The sequence below is a fragment of the Thalassophryne amazonica genome, chromosome 10, assembly GCF_902500255.1.
Source record: "Thalassophryne amazonica chromosome 10, fThaAma1.1, whole genome shotgun sequence".
NCBI classification, from domain to species: Eukaryota; Metazoa; Chordata; class Actinopteri; order Batrachoidiformes; family Batrachoididae; genus Thalassophryne; species Thalassophryne amazonica.
The window spans coordinates 72868332-72886953 of NC_047112.1; the positions used below are offsets into that span (position 1 = coordinate 72868332).

The 18622-nt window shown below is 40.7% G+C and overlaps 1 protein-coding gene across 1 annotated transcript in view; it reads right to left on the reverse strand.

The window, feature by feature from the left end:
• The window catches only part of LOC117518971 (hydroxysteroid 11-beta-dehydrogenase 1-like protein), a 34859-nt gene that overhangs the window by 14606 nt on the left and 1631 nt on the right, over positions 1-18622 (reverse strand). The window contains exons 2-9 of the mRNA XM_034180260.1: positions 13725-13855; positions 12764-12967; positions 12592-12685; positions 10656-10821; positions 10329-10532; positions 7546-7549; positions 3707-3717; positions 2110-2112 (exon numbers count right to left, since the gene is read on the reverse strand). Coding sequence (XP_034036151.1) covers positions 10349-10532; positions 10656-10821; positions 12592-12685; positions 12764-12967; positions 13725-13855 — 779 coding nt within the window. The 3' untranslated portion in view covers positions 2110-2112; positions 3707-3717; positions 7546-7549; positions 10329-10348. The remainder of the gene's footprint in view (positions 1-2109; positions 2113-3706; positions 3718-7545; positions 7550-10328; positions 10533-10655; positions 10822-12591; positions 12686-12763; positions 12968-13724; positions 13856-18622) is intronic.

An 18622-nucleotide genomic window follows, 5' to 3' on the forward strand; every position in this document is an offset into this window, starting at 1 on the left:
ATTGGGGTGATATGGTACTATGAGGTCCCTAAGATAAGATGGGACCTGATTATTCAAAACCTTATAAGTAAGAAGAAGAATTTTAAATTCTATTCTAGAATTAACAGGAAGCCAATGAAGAGAGGCCAATATGGGTGAGATATGCTCTCTCCTTCTAGTCCCCGTTAGTACTCAACTTAACTGAAGGCTTTTCAGGGAACTTTTAGGACAACCTGATAATAATGAATTACAATAGTCCAGCCTAGAGGAAATAAATGCATGAATTAGTTTTTCAGCATCACTCTGAGACAAGACCTTTCTAATTTTAGAGATATTGCGTAAATGCAAAAAAGCAGTCCTACATATTTGTTTAATATGCGCTTTGAATGACATATCCTGATCAAAAATGACTCCAAGATTTCTCACAGTATTACTAGAGGTCAGGGTAATGCCATCCAGAGTAAGGATCTGGTTAGACACCATGTTTCTAAGATTTGTGGGGCCAAGTACAATAACTTCAGTTTTATCTGAGTTTAAAAGCAGGAAATTAGAGGTCATCCATGTCTTTATGTCTGTAAGACAATCCTGCAGTTTAGCTAATTGGTGTGTGTCCTCTGGCTTCATGGATAGATAAAGCTGGGTATCATCTGCGTAACAATGAAAATTTAAGGAATGCCGTCTAATAATACTGCCTAAGGGAAGCATGTATAAAGTGAATAAAATTGGTCCTAGCACAGAACCTTGTGGAACTCCATAATTAACCTTAGTCTGTGAAGAAGATTCCCCATTTACATGAACAAATTGTAATCTATTAGATAAATATGATTCAAACCACTGCAGCGCAGTGCCTTTAATACCTTTGGCATGCTCTAATCTCTGTAATAAAATTTTATGGTCAACAGTATCAAAAGCAGCACTGAGGTCTAACAGAACAAGCACAGACATGAGTCCACTGTCTGAGGCCATAAGAAGATCATAGTAACCTTCACTAATGCTGTTTCTGTACTATGATGAATTCTAAAAACCTGACTGAAACTCTTCAAATAGACCATTCCTCTGCAGATGATCAGTTAGCTGTTTTACAACTACCCTTTCAAGAATTTTTGAGAGAAAAGGTAGGGATGAAAAGGTAGGTTTCTTGAACGATCAAATAAACTTCTACAAGTGCTAAATGTAGGCTACTTAAAAGCATTAATATGAACTGTCATTAATTTACACAAAAAAGTCGTACTGAGAACTGGTTCTTCAGAAAAATGCCAGATTTAACAACATTTCTAGAGAAATGATATAAAAGGAGCATATCAACCGTGTGTGGGGGGAAAAAATAATAATCAGGCCACTTTCAGGCTGTAATGTGAACACAGCTGTGGTTTAGCTACTGCGGTGCATACGTCACGCTTAATTCATCTTTTCACCTTTGCACAAGAGACTCCAGAGTCCCATTTGCATCACTTGGCCAAACAGTTTGTGGGCAACGTGAGAAATTACACAGGCACACTCTCGTAACTCACACACACACACACAGAGTGAGAGCAGGATGTGTGTGTGCACACCAAGGCCATTCCTTCAATAATGACCATAGTAACCATCAAGAGTTGATGAAGAGTCGTGCACCAGTGTTCTTTGTGCTCAAGCAAGCAGGACAAGAAAGAATCATAAATTAAGACTTGTGCATGATGACGTAGGGACACGACCACATTCTCCTGGATCCGTCACTCAGTTTGGTTTAAAGACAAAATTCTGCTCTACACAGTAAAATCACCAGTGTAAAACTAACTCGGGACTTGGTTTCTGACTGATAACTGGAAGACAAACAGGCATACATTTGGAACCTCCATCCAGTTTTGGTGGCAGAGTGGCACAGTGATGGATTTTCGTAAAAAGGTGAAATTTTAGCTACTTTTTGTCAGAAGGCACATGGAAGATAAAAGCATAGATCACTTTTGTTGTATGAAAATCCTTCTCTGCTCCATTCCATTATATAACTGTGATGACTGACATTTTGACTGCTCTGCTCCCTGAGCAGCACACAGCAGGCACTGGATTCTGTTAAGAATGAGTCTTGCCACATACATCAGTTTAAATATTTGCCAAAATCTGAAAGTGTGCCACTTTTCATGTTTCATTCACAGCCTTGAATTTTTGAACTTGAAAAACTTTGAGCTTGACAGAGAGCCCAGTGTAAAAGCCGAGACAACAACAACGGCATGAAGAAGGCTGCACTGTCAAGGTCTTGGTGTTTATACGGTGTGTGTTCCGTGCACGGTGGAGTTGGAGATGCTCGAGAGGGGTGAGAGGATTTATTGCTCTGCATTAGGAGCACTAATCTGTTGCAGGTGTTTGGAGCTGTTCTCAGAGGTCGTGCCTGCTATTCTCTTCAGGAGGCCCCAACATATTTGCGCCTGCATGTGCGGGACAGAGAAACGGATCAGAGTGAGAGGAGGGGAGAGATTTTTTTTCCACACCATCTGCAGAGGAATCTCACAAAAGTGGACAAAAACAGCATTGAATGGCTTCTTCAGGAATATCAACACATCATCACAAACAAAAAGAGCACAAGATACCAAACCTTTATAACTGACATTCATGTCCAACCAGGAAATATCTGAACTTTTTTTTATTTATTTTAATAAACAGTGAGCAGAGCAAGACTTCTTCAGTGGTTGAAGGTTGATGCGTCACTCCTGGTATATAGAAGCAAATTGCTGTGCCAGCTGGGTCCAACCTGCAGGGTGCATTACAGCAGACAAAGGCCACCAGGACGGATGGAGCTGCACCTTCACAGGAAGCCCACAATGCCTTTAGAGATGACGAACAAAGAGCAACTCGGGGGAGTCTGCTACCCCACTGTGGCAAGGTGGAGGGCAGTCAGGCACACACGAAAGCAAATATACAGATATCTCACCTCCCACCTATTCCAGAGAACTGTTAGGGCGTGACTAAAGCTGCATTAAGAAGACACAGCAACTACTACTACTACTACTACTACTGCAGTGCTCAAAAGCTGGTGTCACTCCCTGCATGTCGAAGTATGTGTGTCAACCAAACATACATACTTTGACAATTCCAAGGTCTCATTTGGACAGGAGTGGGCCATTACATATATATATATATATATATATATATACACGAGGTCTGTCCATAAAGTATAGGTCCTTTTTATTTTTTTCAAAAACTATATGGATTTCATTCATATGTTTTTACGTCAGACATGCTTGAACCCTCGTGCGCATGCGTGAGTTTTTCCACGCCTGTCGGTGACGTCATTCGCCTGTGAGCACTCCTTGTGGGAGGAGTCGTCCAGCCCCTCGTCGGAATTCCTTTGTCTGAGAAGTTGCTGAGAGACTGGCGCTTTGTTTGATCAAAATTTTTTCTAAACCTGTGAGACACATCGAAGTGGACACGGTTCGAAAAATTAAGCTGGTTTTCAGTGAAAATTTTAACGGCTGATGAGAGATTTTGAGGTGACACTGTCGCTTTAAGGACTTCCCACAGTGCGAGACGTCGTGCAGCGCTCTCAGGCGGCGTCATCAGCCTGTTTCAAGCTGAAAACCTCCAGATTTCAGGCTCTATTGATCCAGGACGTCGTGAGAGAACAGAGAAGTTTCAGAAGAAGTCGGTTTCAGCATTTTATCCGGATATTCCACTGTTAAAGGAGATTTTTTTTAATGAAAGACGTGCGGACGGGTCCGCGCGTCGGGACGCAGCCGCCGCGACGCTCCGCCACAGGAAAAACACCTCCGTTGGAAGCCTTAAGGACAAGTTGGAACATGTCCAGCTGTTAAACAATTTCTCATATACTCACTCCACTGAAAGCCATCAAAAGCCGCCTGGATTTTACAAATGGTTATCAACACGGAGGTGTTTTTCCTGTGCCGCCGCTCCACGCCGGCTGCGTCCCGACGCGCAGACCCGTCCGCACGTCTTTCATTAAAAAAATCTCCTTTAACAGTGGAATATCCGGATAAAATGCTGAAACCGACTTCTTCTGAAACTTCTCTGTTCTCTCACGACGTCCTGGATCAATAGAGCCTGAAATGTGGAGGTTTTCAGCTTGAAACAGGCTGATGACGCCGCCTGAGAGCGCAGTGCGACGTCTCGCACCGTGGGAAGTCCTTAAAGCGACAGTATCACCTCAAAATCTCTCATCAGCCGTTAAAATTTTCACTGAAAACCAGCTTAATTTTTCGAACCATGTCCACTTCGATGTGTCTCACAGGTTTAGAAAAAATTTTGATCAAACAAAGCGCCAGTCTCTCAGCAACTTCTCAGACAAAGGAATTCCGACGAGGGGCTGGACGACTCCTCCCACAATGAGTGCTCACAGGCGAATGACGTCACCGACAGGCGTGGAAAAACTCACGCATGCGCACGAGGGTTCATGCATGTCTGACGTAAAAACATATGAATGAAATCCATATAGTTTTTGAAAAAAATAAAAAGGACCTATACTTTATGGACAGCCCTCGTATACAGTAGTGTTCAGAATAATAGTAGTGCTATGTGACTAAAAAGATTAATCCAGGTTTTGAGTATATTTCTTATTGTTACATGGGAAACAAGGTACCAGTAGATTCTCAAAAATCCAACAAGACCAAGCATTCATGATATGCACACTCTTAAGGCTATGAAATTGGGCTATTAGTAAAAAAAAGTAGAAAAGGGGGTGTTCACAATAATAGTAGCATCTGCTGTTGACGCTACAAACTCAAAACTATTATGTTCAAACTGCTTTTTTAGCAATCCTGTGAATCACTAAACTAGTATTTAGTTGTATAACCACAGTTTTTCATGATTTCTTCACATTTGCGAGGCATTAATTTTGTTGATTTGGAACCAATATTTTGCTCGTTTACTAGTGTGCTTGGGGTCATTGTCTTGTTGAAACACCCATTTCAAGGGCATGTCCTCTTCAGCATAAGGCAACATGACCTCTTCAAGTAGTTTGACATATCCAAACTGATCCATGATACCTGGTATGTGATATATAGGCCCAACACCATAGTAGGAGAAACATGCCCATATCATGATGCTTGCACCACCATGCTTCACTGTCTTCACTGTGAACTGTGGCTTGAATTCAGAGTTTGGGGGTCGTCTCACAAACTGTCTGCAGCCCTTGGATCCAAAAAGAACAATTTTACTCTCATCAGTCCACAAAATATTCCTCCATTTCTCTTTAGGCCAGTTGATGTGTTCTTTGGCAAATTGTAACCTCTTCTGCACATCTTTTATTTAACAGAGGGACTTTGCGGAGGATTCTTGCAAATAAATTAGCTTCACACAGGCATCTTCTAACTGTCACAGCACTTACAGGTAACTCCAGACTGTCTTTGATCATCCTGGAGCTGATCAATGGGTGAGCCTTTGCCATTCTGGTTATTCTTCTATCCATTTTGATGGTTGTTTTCCATTTTCTTCCATGCATCTGTTTTTTTTTTTTTTTTTTTTGTCCATTTTAAAGCATTGGAGATCATTGTAGATGAACAGCCTATAATTTTTTGCACCTGCGTATAAGTTTTCCCCTCTCCAATCAACTTTTTTATCAAACTACGCTGTTCTTCTGAACAATGTCTTGAACGTCCCATTTTCCTCAGGTTTTCAAAGAGAAAAGCATCTTCAACAGGTGCTGGCTTCATCCTTAAATACGGGACACCTGATTCACACCTGTTTGTTCCACAGAATTGACAAACTCACTGACTGAATGCCACACTACTATTATTGTGAACACCCCCTTTTCTGCTTTTTTTTTTTTTTACTAAATAGCCCAATTTCATAGCCTTGAGAGTGTGCATATCATGAATGCTTGGTCTTGTTGGATTTGTGAGAATCTATTGAATCTACTGGTACCTTGTTTCCCATGTAACAATAAGAAATATACTCAAAACCTGGATTAATCTTTTTAGTCACATAGCACTACTATTATTCTGAACACTACTGTATATATATATATATATATATATATATATATATATATATATATATATATATATATATATATATATATATATATATATGTATGTGTGTGTGTTAATCTGTTGGAGTGTCTTGTAGCCTGAACAAATAACAAACGTCCACAATGGCTTTAATTTTACACTACTGCCCTCACGTGGACATTCATAGAAAACACAAAACCACGTAAGAGCAAAAAACTGTTTTGAAAATGGGTGCAAAAAAAAAAAAAAAAAAAAGAAGCTCCTCTGGAGTCAATATTTATTTATTTATTTTGTCTGTAATCAGATGCAGTAGTTTGTCGATGGAGGTCTATGTGAGTGTCTGCAGGCAACTGTGCAGTGTGGTGAAGAGAGGTTTTAGGCAGCATTTTACAGGGTAAAAAAATCATGTGAAAAAGAAACAAATGTGAAAATATTAAGCAAAATGAATGAAATAATAAATGTAGAAATATAAAGAGGAACAAATGGAAGAAGCTCTAAACATGATGTTATACAGTGAATCCAGAAAGTATCCTGACAGGCAAGAACTGATTCACTTTTCAAGGTCATAGGTCAATCCCTATCTTTAACATTGAACAAATTTTCAAAAATTCATAACTCTGTGAATAAAGATCCAATTTCCTTAATATTTGAAAGCATTTGAATATTTAACAAATGAAATTCAGACCAAATAAATGCAAACTTGTTCCGGGAAAGGCAAAATACCCCCTTTTTTTTCTAAAACAGGGAGATTAAGACACTTTTAAATGACAAAAAGAGCTGCTTTAAAGAATGATCATTTATTTAGTATTTTTTTTTACATTGGGGGCGTGTCCTGCTAAGCCTGTTCATGCATTTTCTGTCCTTTTAATCAGTCCTGTGTATCCCTTGTGACTTTGTGTCTGTGAGTGCCAATTTACACTCCTGTCAGTGTGTTTTTATTACAGCAGATTTCTTGGATTGTTCATCCAGTGTAAGTTGGTGGTAAAGCTGAGAGTTGTCAGGTTTTATGAACCTCTTGAAGAATTATTTTAGAAAAGAGCTGGAAATTAAGGACTAAAGTTTCAGGTTCAAAGGAAACAGTTTGCAGTTTGAGTTCATACACGTATCAGTAAGTATCGCTGTTGACAAATCCCACACGTCCTACAGCACATGCTCGTGCACGTTCATGATCACATGCATTCAAAAAGGACCTCAATTAACCAAGAATGGAAACAAATCATCTGCTTGTTGCTTGTGATCTTCACCACAATAACGGCTTACAGACAGCAAAGAAAATCAACTTTTGTGCGACTGAGATCAAAGTGCTTGTGTGAGCGCACCAAGAGACAAGACATATCATATAGAAATAAATGTGCCACTAGGTGGCAATAACCTCTCCATTTTGAACCCCACCAACAAAATCATTCAAGTCCATATGTCACGGAATGATGAATGGTGCCGAACATTCCGGAGTTTGGCTTTCATCAGGGATCATAAAAGGTTGCAAAAACAGTTTGCAAACAGTTTTTAAGGCCACAAACAGTATTTCTTGCCGCAAATAAATTTTGAACATGTTCAAGCATGTTTTTCTTCTTCTTTCCTTCTGTTTTGCAGCAGCCACACAAAGCCATTGTTCGTCAAACACAGCAACACGTTGGGCTTCATCTTTACATAGGAGTTAGTTAGGGGCCCAAATGTTACCAAACAGTGGCAAATGGTTGCAAACACGGTTGCTAGCATATGCTAATAGTCTCTAATGTTCACCCATTGTTATTTGCAAACACTTTCGCAAATATGCATGTTACGCTCATGTTACGAATTGTCGCTAAATGCTGTTAATGACAGAGGCCAACTCTGATTTTCACCAACAAAGTTGCTGAATCTAAAAATCGCAATGTTCGTCACCTTTGGCCGCTCCATGAGATGCTAGCCTTATGGACATAGTTTTAACATGCTCACCACAACACCGACCATAATGCTTTCCAATTAAAAGCATACATAGACAATTATTTATCCTGAGAGTGATCCCACAATCCTTTGCTCTCCTGTGATGTCACCACTCTACCATCCTTAGGAAGATAAAATCTTTCCTAATTTGACCAGAAAAAAATAACATGAGCCCAGTTTTAATATAAAATGTTAAGAAGGAAACTATTTTCTTTGTGCGTTGTAGTAACAGACAAAAAGCAAAGTTTTCTTCCGTTTTGATTTTTATTTAAATGCTGGAACAAAAGTTGCTGTTTAGTTCACACAAATGTCTTTTGTAAACTTTGACACTAGATGTTGTGCATGGTTAGCGCTGTGTGTATATGTTGACACACACATGACTTTGTGTAGAATTTTTCATACAGTTTAAGGACAAATCTGCACTTGACACTTGAGGTCCCTGTAAACAAAGTCGCAGAGCTTCTAGAAGGAGCTACCCGGATTGAAGAACCACATTATGTTTATACCAGCAGATGCCTTATGGCTGGTTTGATGTCAGCTGACTGTATTTTGTAAATATAACGCAATGATAAAATACCCTTGGCTGTGTGAGCATAAAAATAGGAAACTGAATTTGACCTTTTGACCTCTTAGAATAGGTCAAGGTTCGCCATCTTTGAACTTGTCCAAAGTCTGTGTCCCAAGAATGTTCCCTATGAATCTTATGGTGAGCACAGACTGACGCAATGGCTTCATAATACCCGATGGCCATATTTTGGCTTTGGGTAAAAATGAACACAGCTCATTGGTTGGACTTTGAGTGATGGGGTAAATGGATACATTTTAGGAGATTTCATGTTTTGTGACAGGCTGACAGGCTGTGATGCAACATCATATTTTTTTAATAAAATCAGCACAACTAATATTTTAGCACAGATGTTACACAATAGACAAAATCTGATGCAAAAATGAATGGATTCACAACATTTTTAGGAATTTTGTTAAGACTGTGACACAGGGTTTCATTCCCCTTCAATGTGACAAAACTGAGACTGACCTGAATACAAATCAATACATTTTGTGGCAGGTAAACTTTCAGCTAGAGGATGAGGAAATTATACAACACTGCTTTTAAATTTCCAGCCTCATGATTCTCACTTGATTCTCAGCGGCCCGAGGCTGCAGCAGATTTGGTTCCAGAGGACACAGAGTGCTTTGTATTGGCTCTGCTAATCCAGTTGTACGATTTTACAATCTGTTCACTATTTAAAACACACCACTGTATCTCAGTGAATTGAAGACTTGTTTGATCCTTGAGAGGAAACAGATGTTACAGTATCAAAAGTTAAAGAAGCAGTCAAGAATATAGTTCACAATGTTGTTGTTTTCCATTCGGCTGCTCCCGGTTCTGTTCGGGGTCACCATAGCGGATACAGCCAGATCCGCATTAGTAATTGGCACAAGTTTTATGCCGGATGTCCTTCTGACGCAACTTCAGTTTTATTAGGAGAAACACACACAGCTGCTGGTCTTCCAAGGAAGTCTCCCATCCAAGTACTAACCAGATCCTGCTCTGCTTAGAGTCTGAGATCTGACAGGATCAGGCTGACACAGAGCAGACCAGCTGTGATATATTTCACAATGTAGAATTTAAAAAACAATTAAAAACAAAGAGCTGTTCTGCAAATCACAAAAAAATCTGAAAAAAAGAAAACTTTTAAAACTAGAGCACTGCGCTCATACAGCGCAAATCTCTGCTGACACTAGTTCCCAATTCCACAAAGTTTTACTTTGGAAAAAATTATTTTCAAGGTGAAAGTCCTGTTAGAAGTGGCTTTTCATAAGCTACAATGTCTTAAAAAATCTAGATCAAAAGGGCTTTTCAATGTTAAAAAGATTAAAATATCTGCTAAATGTGACATACGGGTCAATGCAGATCAAACTTATTCTATTCATTGAGAGTGCCAGTTTGCACCTCACTGGCACAAATGAGAGTGATTCAGGCACTTTTGATTGAGATATAATGCAAAATGTACATCAAATGGGCTTTTCAACATTAAATTCAAATGTCCACAAAATCCATAATCCAGATCAGATCCAGATCAAACTTTGTCAGGTGATAGGTAGTGTCATTCTACTCCTCACTTCAAATATGAGTGTGCTTGGGGCCTGTTTGATCAAGATATAATATCAAATATACATTAAACGGGGTTTTCAATGTTAAATTTAAATGGCCACAAAATCCACAATCCGGATCAGATCCAGATCAAGCTTTGTCAGGTGATAGTGAGTGTCAGTCTGTACCTCACTTTCAAATGTGAGAGTGATTGGGGCACGTTGGATAAAGATATATTGTGCAATATACGTTAAATGGGGTATTCAATGTTAAATTTAAATGGCCACAAAATCTGTAATCTGGCAGTCATGTGTCATATGGATATTGGTATTGTTGTTTGTTCATCCAACAAACTCAACAATACCAATATCCATGAAGTGAATGAGTAATCCGTGCCCCGGGTGGCTCTTTTTCATGGGCTGGAGTTGAAGGAGTTTCCCATTAAATAACTTGCGACAGAAGGAAACCAATCATTGCAGAGAATCAAAACTCTAGTAAACCAGGGGTAGAAGAGCTGCGGTTGTCTCTGAGCTCCTGTAATGATGATGTTCATGGCTGCTTCTGAGGCCGGGTAGGCTGGCATGTTAACAGATCCCCTAGGGCACAGAAAACACAATTTGTGTGAATAACATTAAAAAGTCACAAGAATGTGTGATGTATCAATACAAATGCAAACATGGATTAGTTTGATCTTGGAATCACATGTATGATTGACTAACCTGACTTTCTTCATGGCATTTTCAGTATCGATGAGCCCCAGTGTGCATATTGAAACAGACACGTTACTCTTCTTCATCACCAGCTCATGATAGAGGGATCCAAAGAAACCATTCAAGGCAGATTTTGTGGAGGTGTAAGGCGCCACAAAGGGACAGGACATTTTAGCTGTGAAGCATTTACATGCAGTAACAGTTTAGGTTTACCAATAAAGACATGAAAATATAAATGACTATCTTGACAATCTATGGTGCAAAGTCAACAACGTATTGTGCAAATGCATTAGGGGGTGTGGCCAACTCCACTTTGCTGTCGACACGGTGTGTAACCTGGGTGTGAAGTCAGGTGCAAGGTGGCTTGTGTTAGTCACCGTGTGTTTTGAGCATAACGCGATGTAAACCAATCAGAGTCGCCCCTCATTTTTTGTTTAAGAAGCAGGTGCACGGGCAACAGGCACATTGTTATTTAGATGTGAACACAGCAGTGAGATTTTCTATTTCCTCATGATAACAGTCCACCAGCAATGCACCTGACAACTCCTCATTTATGACCCCACAGGTGCACAGATGAGGGAAGGATATTAGTTACTGAAACAATGTGGGGTTGGGAAAAAAATAAGGAAACTGCCAGTGAAACTTACTGTGTACTTTGTGCCTCTTTGTCCTGGATTTACAGTAAGAAAGGGTTTGAGATTTGTGTGCCTCATTCTTTTGATATTGGTATGAGAATGATATGTAAAAATTCCTGAAACAAATGTAAACAAAACTACCACTGAATTACAAAATATATCTTTGGAACCATAGATTGTGTATACAACTGTATAACATGTTCCTGTTGACCATAGGCCAGGTCCTGGAGCATAGGCTGGTGTCACGCATCACTGCATCCACCACACTCTACAGAACTGTCTTGGGTCCTAGATGACAACCACCCAGGCAAACAACTTGTCCGTGTCCTGAAAGCAGTCAGGTCTCCTGCCACAGTCAGGTTATACATGTAGGTCCCTTTGGCCTTTTCCACTTGATGAGGTCCTCAGCACTGAGACAGCTGTACACTGGATCATGCTCTGAAGAAACCTCGTACCAAACACATCTCATCGTCGCCTCAAGTCCGTAAGACCGGAAGCACCAGGAACCTAAAGACACGGGCATTCGTTCTCCTGCAAAGGTATCAGTATCACCAAACACCTTTGTCGAGTGTACTATGTATGTTCTCGCAAACTAGCTGAAATTTCAACTTCTGAAACTTCTTTTTAAGAAAATCCTTCTCTATACCACTCCACCACGAAGCTGTATGATGGGGAACTTCTTCAGCGTTGTCTGGGTGTCTTGGCGTCTTCCCTTATTAGTCTCTTTGCAGGGTCACACAGGTTTTGAGAAGAACTTTCCAGTAGAAGACCACAGGATTAGTGTTGACTGTTGTAACTGAAGTCCAAAACATATTCAGTGACTTGGAAATGTCCATGTATCTATCCCCTGACTTGCCTTAAGAAATCTTGGCGTAAAAGTGATGATTTGTATTAAAATAGTATATAAGGGATAGACAGATAATTGGCCAAGCCGATAATCGGTCTATCTTAAATCATGAGGTCTAAAAATGGAGGCACTATGTATACAAATACCCAATTCCTAAATTACTATTGCAGTATTTTGTTAAACCCCTTGAATTCAAGCTAACAGCCTACACTACAAACACATATCGATTATTTCATTTCAAGTCCACTGTGGTGGTGTACAGAGGCAAAATTCTGGAAAATTTGTCACTGTCCAGTGATGTCCGGACCTGATTGAAGGATGATTCAAACTCAGAAAATAAAAATAGTCATACTGGCCATACTGAGGAATAAATGTAAGGCATGGTACAGGTTGGGAAGTCGCAGATTGAGGAACCTGTTTTATAGTTTGTGGTCACCAAGCAGAAATGGTGCAACTGACCAACCTGCAAGAGAGGAAATGACCACCAGTGAGCCTTTACTTTGTACAAGAGTGGGCAAAGCCTTTGAAGCCATCTGAACATAGCTGAAGAAATTGGCCTTTGAGGAAGAAGAAGAAAAATAGGTCAACTTTGTTCTCATTTTATTTGGCAACACATTATCAAAACACTGCATTACCTTCATCAGCCACCTGAGGTGGCCTATATTTCCGTCCCACATGCTGATGTTGGATGCTCCAATGTGGTTGAGAATCAGGTAATCCAACCCTCCAAGTTTGTCCACAGCAAAGTCGACTACTCTGTCAGGGTCCGTCTCACTGGACATGTCTGCTGCAATGTAAAGAGCTTTCTGGGCTCCCATACGAAGGCACTTCTCTGCCACCTATTGACCAACATAAGAATGGGCATCTTAACTGCCCAGTGTAGAAACTAAAATGACACTTCAACGAACAGACAACAATGTATTAGCTGACCTACGGGAGACTGGTCCTATTTTTCATCAATGGGACCATATTGAACCATGTTTTTGTCGACTCCCATTTGTTTTGATGGGCTTTAGCAGATAAAACTATTTCTATTGCTTTTGAATCTAGTCAGAGACCATGATGCCAGGTCTGGTGACACAAATAAGCTAATTGGCAAAGGTTTTTTTTCTTCTTCTTCTTCTTCAAATGGCCAAAAATGTTTGTACTAAAATCATGTGTTTGTTCCTGTTGGAGTTTATACACTAATCCAATAAGCAAAACTGACAGCATCATATAGAATACCAGAATCATGCCAGACTAAATGCAATGATTATTTAAATTATTTCTATATATAGTCAATATTTCTTATTTGTGTAATACTTTCTGTAGTGTGAATAAACTATGTTGGATGGAAACTGCTGTTTAATTTGTTCATTTAAGGATTTATGTGCATGTTGGTCATCATCTGATCTTGACATGCTTAACATTGTTGGGAACCTCAACATTTATACAACAACATATTAAAATGTCAGCTGTTTGGGTTTGTTTTTTGGGTTTTTTTTTGGGGGGGGGGGGGGGGAGTTATGAACCACCAAAAAAAAGGGTTCTGGTCTCTATATGAGCAAAGTAATAAAGCATGTTTGCTTTTTCTATGCCGTGAAGAAGCAGACGTACCTGCTGGAGCACATTCTCCCTCCGTGATGTGATAACAATTTGGGCCCCAAAACGAGCGTAGTGATACGCCATTTGTTCCCCAATACCTGAACTGGCGCCAGTTACCAGGACCCTGGCTCCTCGAAGTGATTCTGAAACAAATTCAAAGGTGTTTTTAGTACATTCACAAACAGTATCTTTTAATTCTTACCAAAAACGTACGAACACATCTGTCAGTAGCTGTTTGTGAGATCAGTCTGGAGTTGGGCACAATATGGTGTCTGCCAGTCAAACCCCTGGGAAGTTGAGTGTCACCGCTCTCAGTTTTACTCCAGGCTGTCCCTCCCGCTCTGTCTCCAGCTCCCACAAAACCACAGTGAGTGATGATGTGAGGGAAGTAGGTTGGATTTCAGGTGGTCAGTAAAATTTTAGCACACTGATAAAATCAAGCAGGAGCTTTGATGGTCCCAAATCAGACACACTCGGAGGAAGAAAAAGTTGCAGTTCCTTGTCTTAACTGCTTGATACTGGCTCCAAAAGTGAACAGATTCTCATAGAACCCCATGTTAAAATGTCTAATTTTAGAGCAGAAATAAAAATGTTTACAGCATTGGACAAAAAAAAGTTTTTTTTTGTTGTTGTTGTTGTCTCTATAGCTAGTTTGCTTCTCTGTGACAACTGGATGGGGAATGAATTTTTTTTTTGCTTCTTAGTTGATGACATTTTAAGCCATGAAGTTATAAATAATTAGGGGTGTGGCTACTTTGAGTGACAGCTCGTGTGGTGTCGTTAAGCTGAGAGCTCAGACTCAGAGGCCTGTAGCTGCAGCTGGTAGATGTTTGGAGAACCATGTCTCTGCAGTGAATTTTTAGCTGAGACCATCAAATATAGCCAACGGGTATTGCGAAGGCTTTTCGTCTGTCTGTCTGTCCATCCATCCATCTGTTTGTGCTCAGCAGTCCAGTCCTATTACTGACAGGGTCTTCAAATTTACAGGGACCATTTTTTGGAGACAGACCTTGGACAAGTTCAAAGATGGTTAACCCTGACCTATTCTAATGGATTGAAAGGTCACATTCTTTCTACAGACTTTTTCATTGCTTACATGCTCATACAGCTGAGGATATTTTAGCATTGTGTTATATTTATTTTATTGTTTTTACTCTTTTATTGTATTCTGAAATTTCCCTATGGCATAATGAAGTGTATTAAATGGTAAATGGACTGCATTTTTATAGCACTTTTCCATCTGCATCAGATGCTCAAAGTGCTTTACAATAGTGCCTCACATTCACCCCAATGTGAGGCTGCTGTCATACAAGGTACAAGGTACTCACTACACACTGGGAACAACTGGGGGATTAAGGACCTTGCCCCTTAGTGTTTTTCCGGTCAGGCTGGGATTTGATCCGAGGATCCTCTGGTCTCAAGCCAACGCTTTAACCACTAGACCATCACCTCCCCCAATTATATTTTATCGTATCAGTAATAATACGATTTTCTGTGTGGTTAATTCTCCCAATGGATCATCTAAGTTGTCGGTCCACCAGTATTTGCGTCAGCTGAAATTATCACGTGATTTAATTTTGGATGTGAACGGCGTGAGCATTTTTAGCATCTATTGGTTGCTTGATGTTTGATTCAGTTAAACCATGATTACTGAGGAAATAAGCGGATCATAATTTTTAATGCCCACAACAAAGAAAACTGTTATGAAAACCACCACCCAGTCCCCAAAAATATGATTTAATAAACACCTGAACTGAGGTTACCCTGTTAGCTTATCTTGTCAGTCATTCTTCAGATGGGGGTGTGCTTGGGTTTCATTCGTCCTGCCCATGATATTCAGCACGTGCCTATGCTCCACCTCTTTATCAAAATATGGGTTGGCCATAATGTCAGTGGAATAAGTGCTGCAAACATGAGCTGCAATTTTTGGGCTTCCGAGTGTTAACCCCCAAAACTCGAATCAGCTGCAAATCATCAATTATCCACAAACTGTGAATTGTAAAATGAGAATACTGAAAAATATCTTCTGAAACATGAATTTCTTCACGACTTAGTGTGTGTGTTTGACTGAGGATCCAGTGGTGCAAAGCTGCCATCTGTTGGATAATTATGACTGCGCGCCTCTCACTTTCATTGCACCATGGGGTTTCACACCACCCCTCAACTCGCGCGCGTTACTATTTCACAGGTGTACCACCTCAGTCAAAGTCCCCACCTGCCACTTTTCCCGAAGAGGGTCACTCGCCTCATCTCACCAGGTGTAGTGCCCCCCCCACCCGCCCCAAAAAGATCTCCTGAAGTACTTGATCCATAAACTGAAATCCATAAGCTACTCAAGCTACTTAAACTGAAATAAAATACATATCAGGAATGATGTTCACATATTGCGAATTACCTTTTGTGAAACCTGTGTTCAGATTTTGTGGGATATTTTACTCACCTTTGCAGCAAAATTATTAACGGTTCGCGGATATTCACGGTTTGCGTAAATTTTCATGAATGGTTTTTGGATAATGCACAATTTGCAGCAGATTCACATTTTGTTGGTCAACACCGGGTTTGTCCAGTGGACATATGCACTGTATGGATAAAATGAACAGATAACTACTCGTTTGCACTTTAGATCAGATATAATAATCTGCATCAGGTACCAACCTGGTGACCTTTAACAGTTTGCACAGTCTGCTGATTTTCTTTTTTGTTACTGATTACCCCTTATCACAGTGTCAGCAGCAGAACATGACAAGAACACCTTTGACCTAAATTCTTGTTAACTGCTGGGTATGAACGGTGCATATGTAAAAGCCTTTAAACAGTTTTTCCATCCTTGAGATTAGCTGGGGTTTTGCATATTTTCCAACCTAAAATATAATAACCAAAACTTTGGTTGCGTGGGCAACACGGTGGCTTAGTGGTTAGCACTGTTGCCTCACAGCGAGAAGGTCGTGGGTTCAATTCCCGTAGCCTTTCTGTGTGGAGTCTGCATGTTCTCCCCGTGTTTGCGTGGGTTTCCTCCAGGTGCTCCGGTTTCCTCCCACATCCAAAGACATGCGGGTTAGGTGGATTGGAATCTTTAACAAAATTGTCCGTAGGTGTGGGTGTGGATGTGTCTGTGTTTGGTTGTCTATTTGTGGCCCTGCGACAGACTGGCACCCTGTCCTGGGTGTACCCCGCCTCGTGCTCTATGAGTGCTGGGATAGGCTCCAGCCCCCCGCGACCCTTAATTGGACTAAGCAGTAGAAGATGAATGAATGAATGAATGAACTTTGGTTACAATATGTGCAATCAAAGTTTTTTCTGCTTTTGATGAATTGTGGCTGAATCTTAATTGCAGAAAAGCTTTAATTCAGCAACATAATGTGGTTTTTAAGTATCAATAAAGCATAAAATATTTTCACAGCATCATGACAGAGTTCCAGTCAAGATTTTGAGAAAGCCTCTCCAAAACCTTAATTTTGTAATTTTTTTTTTAGTTTTAGGACTATTCTCGTCACAACAAGCATTCATTCATTTATTCATTCATTTTCAGCTGGTGGTAGCAGACAAAGCAGCTCAGGCCACACTTCGCTAAGCTCACCCAAGTCCTGTAACTCTTTCCGAGGGATCCCGAGGCATTCCCAAGCCAACTGGGAAATATAATCCCTCCAGCATGTCCTGGGTCTTCCCTGGGGCCTCCTCCCAGTTGGACATGCCTGGCTCCTTTCAATGTGAAGAAGCAGTGGTTGTACTTCGAGCTTCTCCCAGACAGTCGAGCTTCTAACCCCGTCCAGCAGTGTAAGGCCAGATGCACGATGGAGGAATCTTATTTCCGCCAGTTGGATTTGCAGTCTTATTCTTTCAGTTGTTACCAAAAGTTCATGACCACAGGTGAGGATAGGAGCATAATTCAATTGGTAAACTCAGAGCCTCAACTTCCAACTCAGCTCCTTCTTCACCACAATGGTCCTGTACAAACGAACGTAAAATATCAAACACTGCCCCGATCCATCAATTGATCTCACGCTCCAACTTACCCCCTCTCATGAACAAGACCCCGAGATGCTTAAACTCTTCTACTTGTTGCATTAACTCGCCCCTGACCCAGAGGGGACAATCCACCATTTTCCAACAGAGGACCATGGTCTCAGGTTTGGAGGTGCTGATTTTCATCCCAGTCACTTCACACTTTTAAAACCTGCTCTTAAGCCTCAAGCCTGCTCAGTATGCATTGGAGGTCACTGCCTGATGAAGCCAACAGAACCACATCATCTGCAAAAAGCAGAGATGCAAGTCCGTCACCAAATTGGACACCCTCTGGTCCCTGACTGCTCCTTGAAATCCTGTCCATCAACATCACAAACAGAATTGGTGACAAGGGGCAGCCCTGGTGGACAGCACCAACCGGAAACAGGTCTGATGCAATAGCGAGAATGTAGACACAGCTCATACTTTGTTCATATAGAGACCAGATCACACATTACAGCGACTCTGGTAGAATCATTCCCCTGCAGCACCTCCCACAGGATACCACAAGGGACCTGGTCATATGCCTTTTCTAATTCCACAAAACACATGTAAGCTGTTGGTCATACTCCCAGGCCCATTCTAATGTCCTTGTGAATGTAAAGAGCTGCTCCACGGTTCATGAAACAAGCGTATCTTCTAAAAAGTTTCACTTACATCTCATCATCCCAGACAAGACTTCCCAAGCCAGCTGGGAAATATGAATCTGACTCATTTCGAAGCAAAGAAGCAGTGGTTCTACTCTGAGTCCATCCTGGATATTCAAGGTTCTCACCTTGTTTCAAAGTGTAAGCCCTGATACCCAAAGGAGGAATCACATTTCTGCTGCTTGTTCTGTCAGTCATTACTAAGGTTCATGACCACAAGTGAAGATAGGACTAAATTGAGAGAGCCTCACCTTCTTGTTC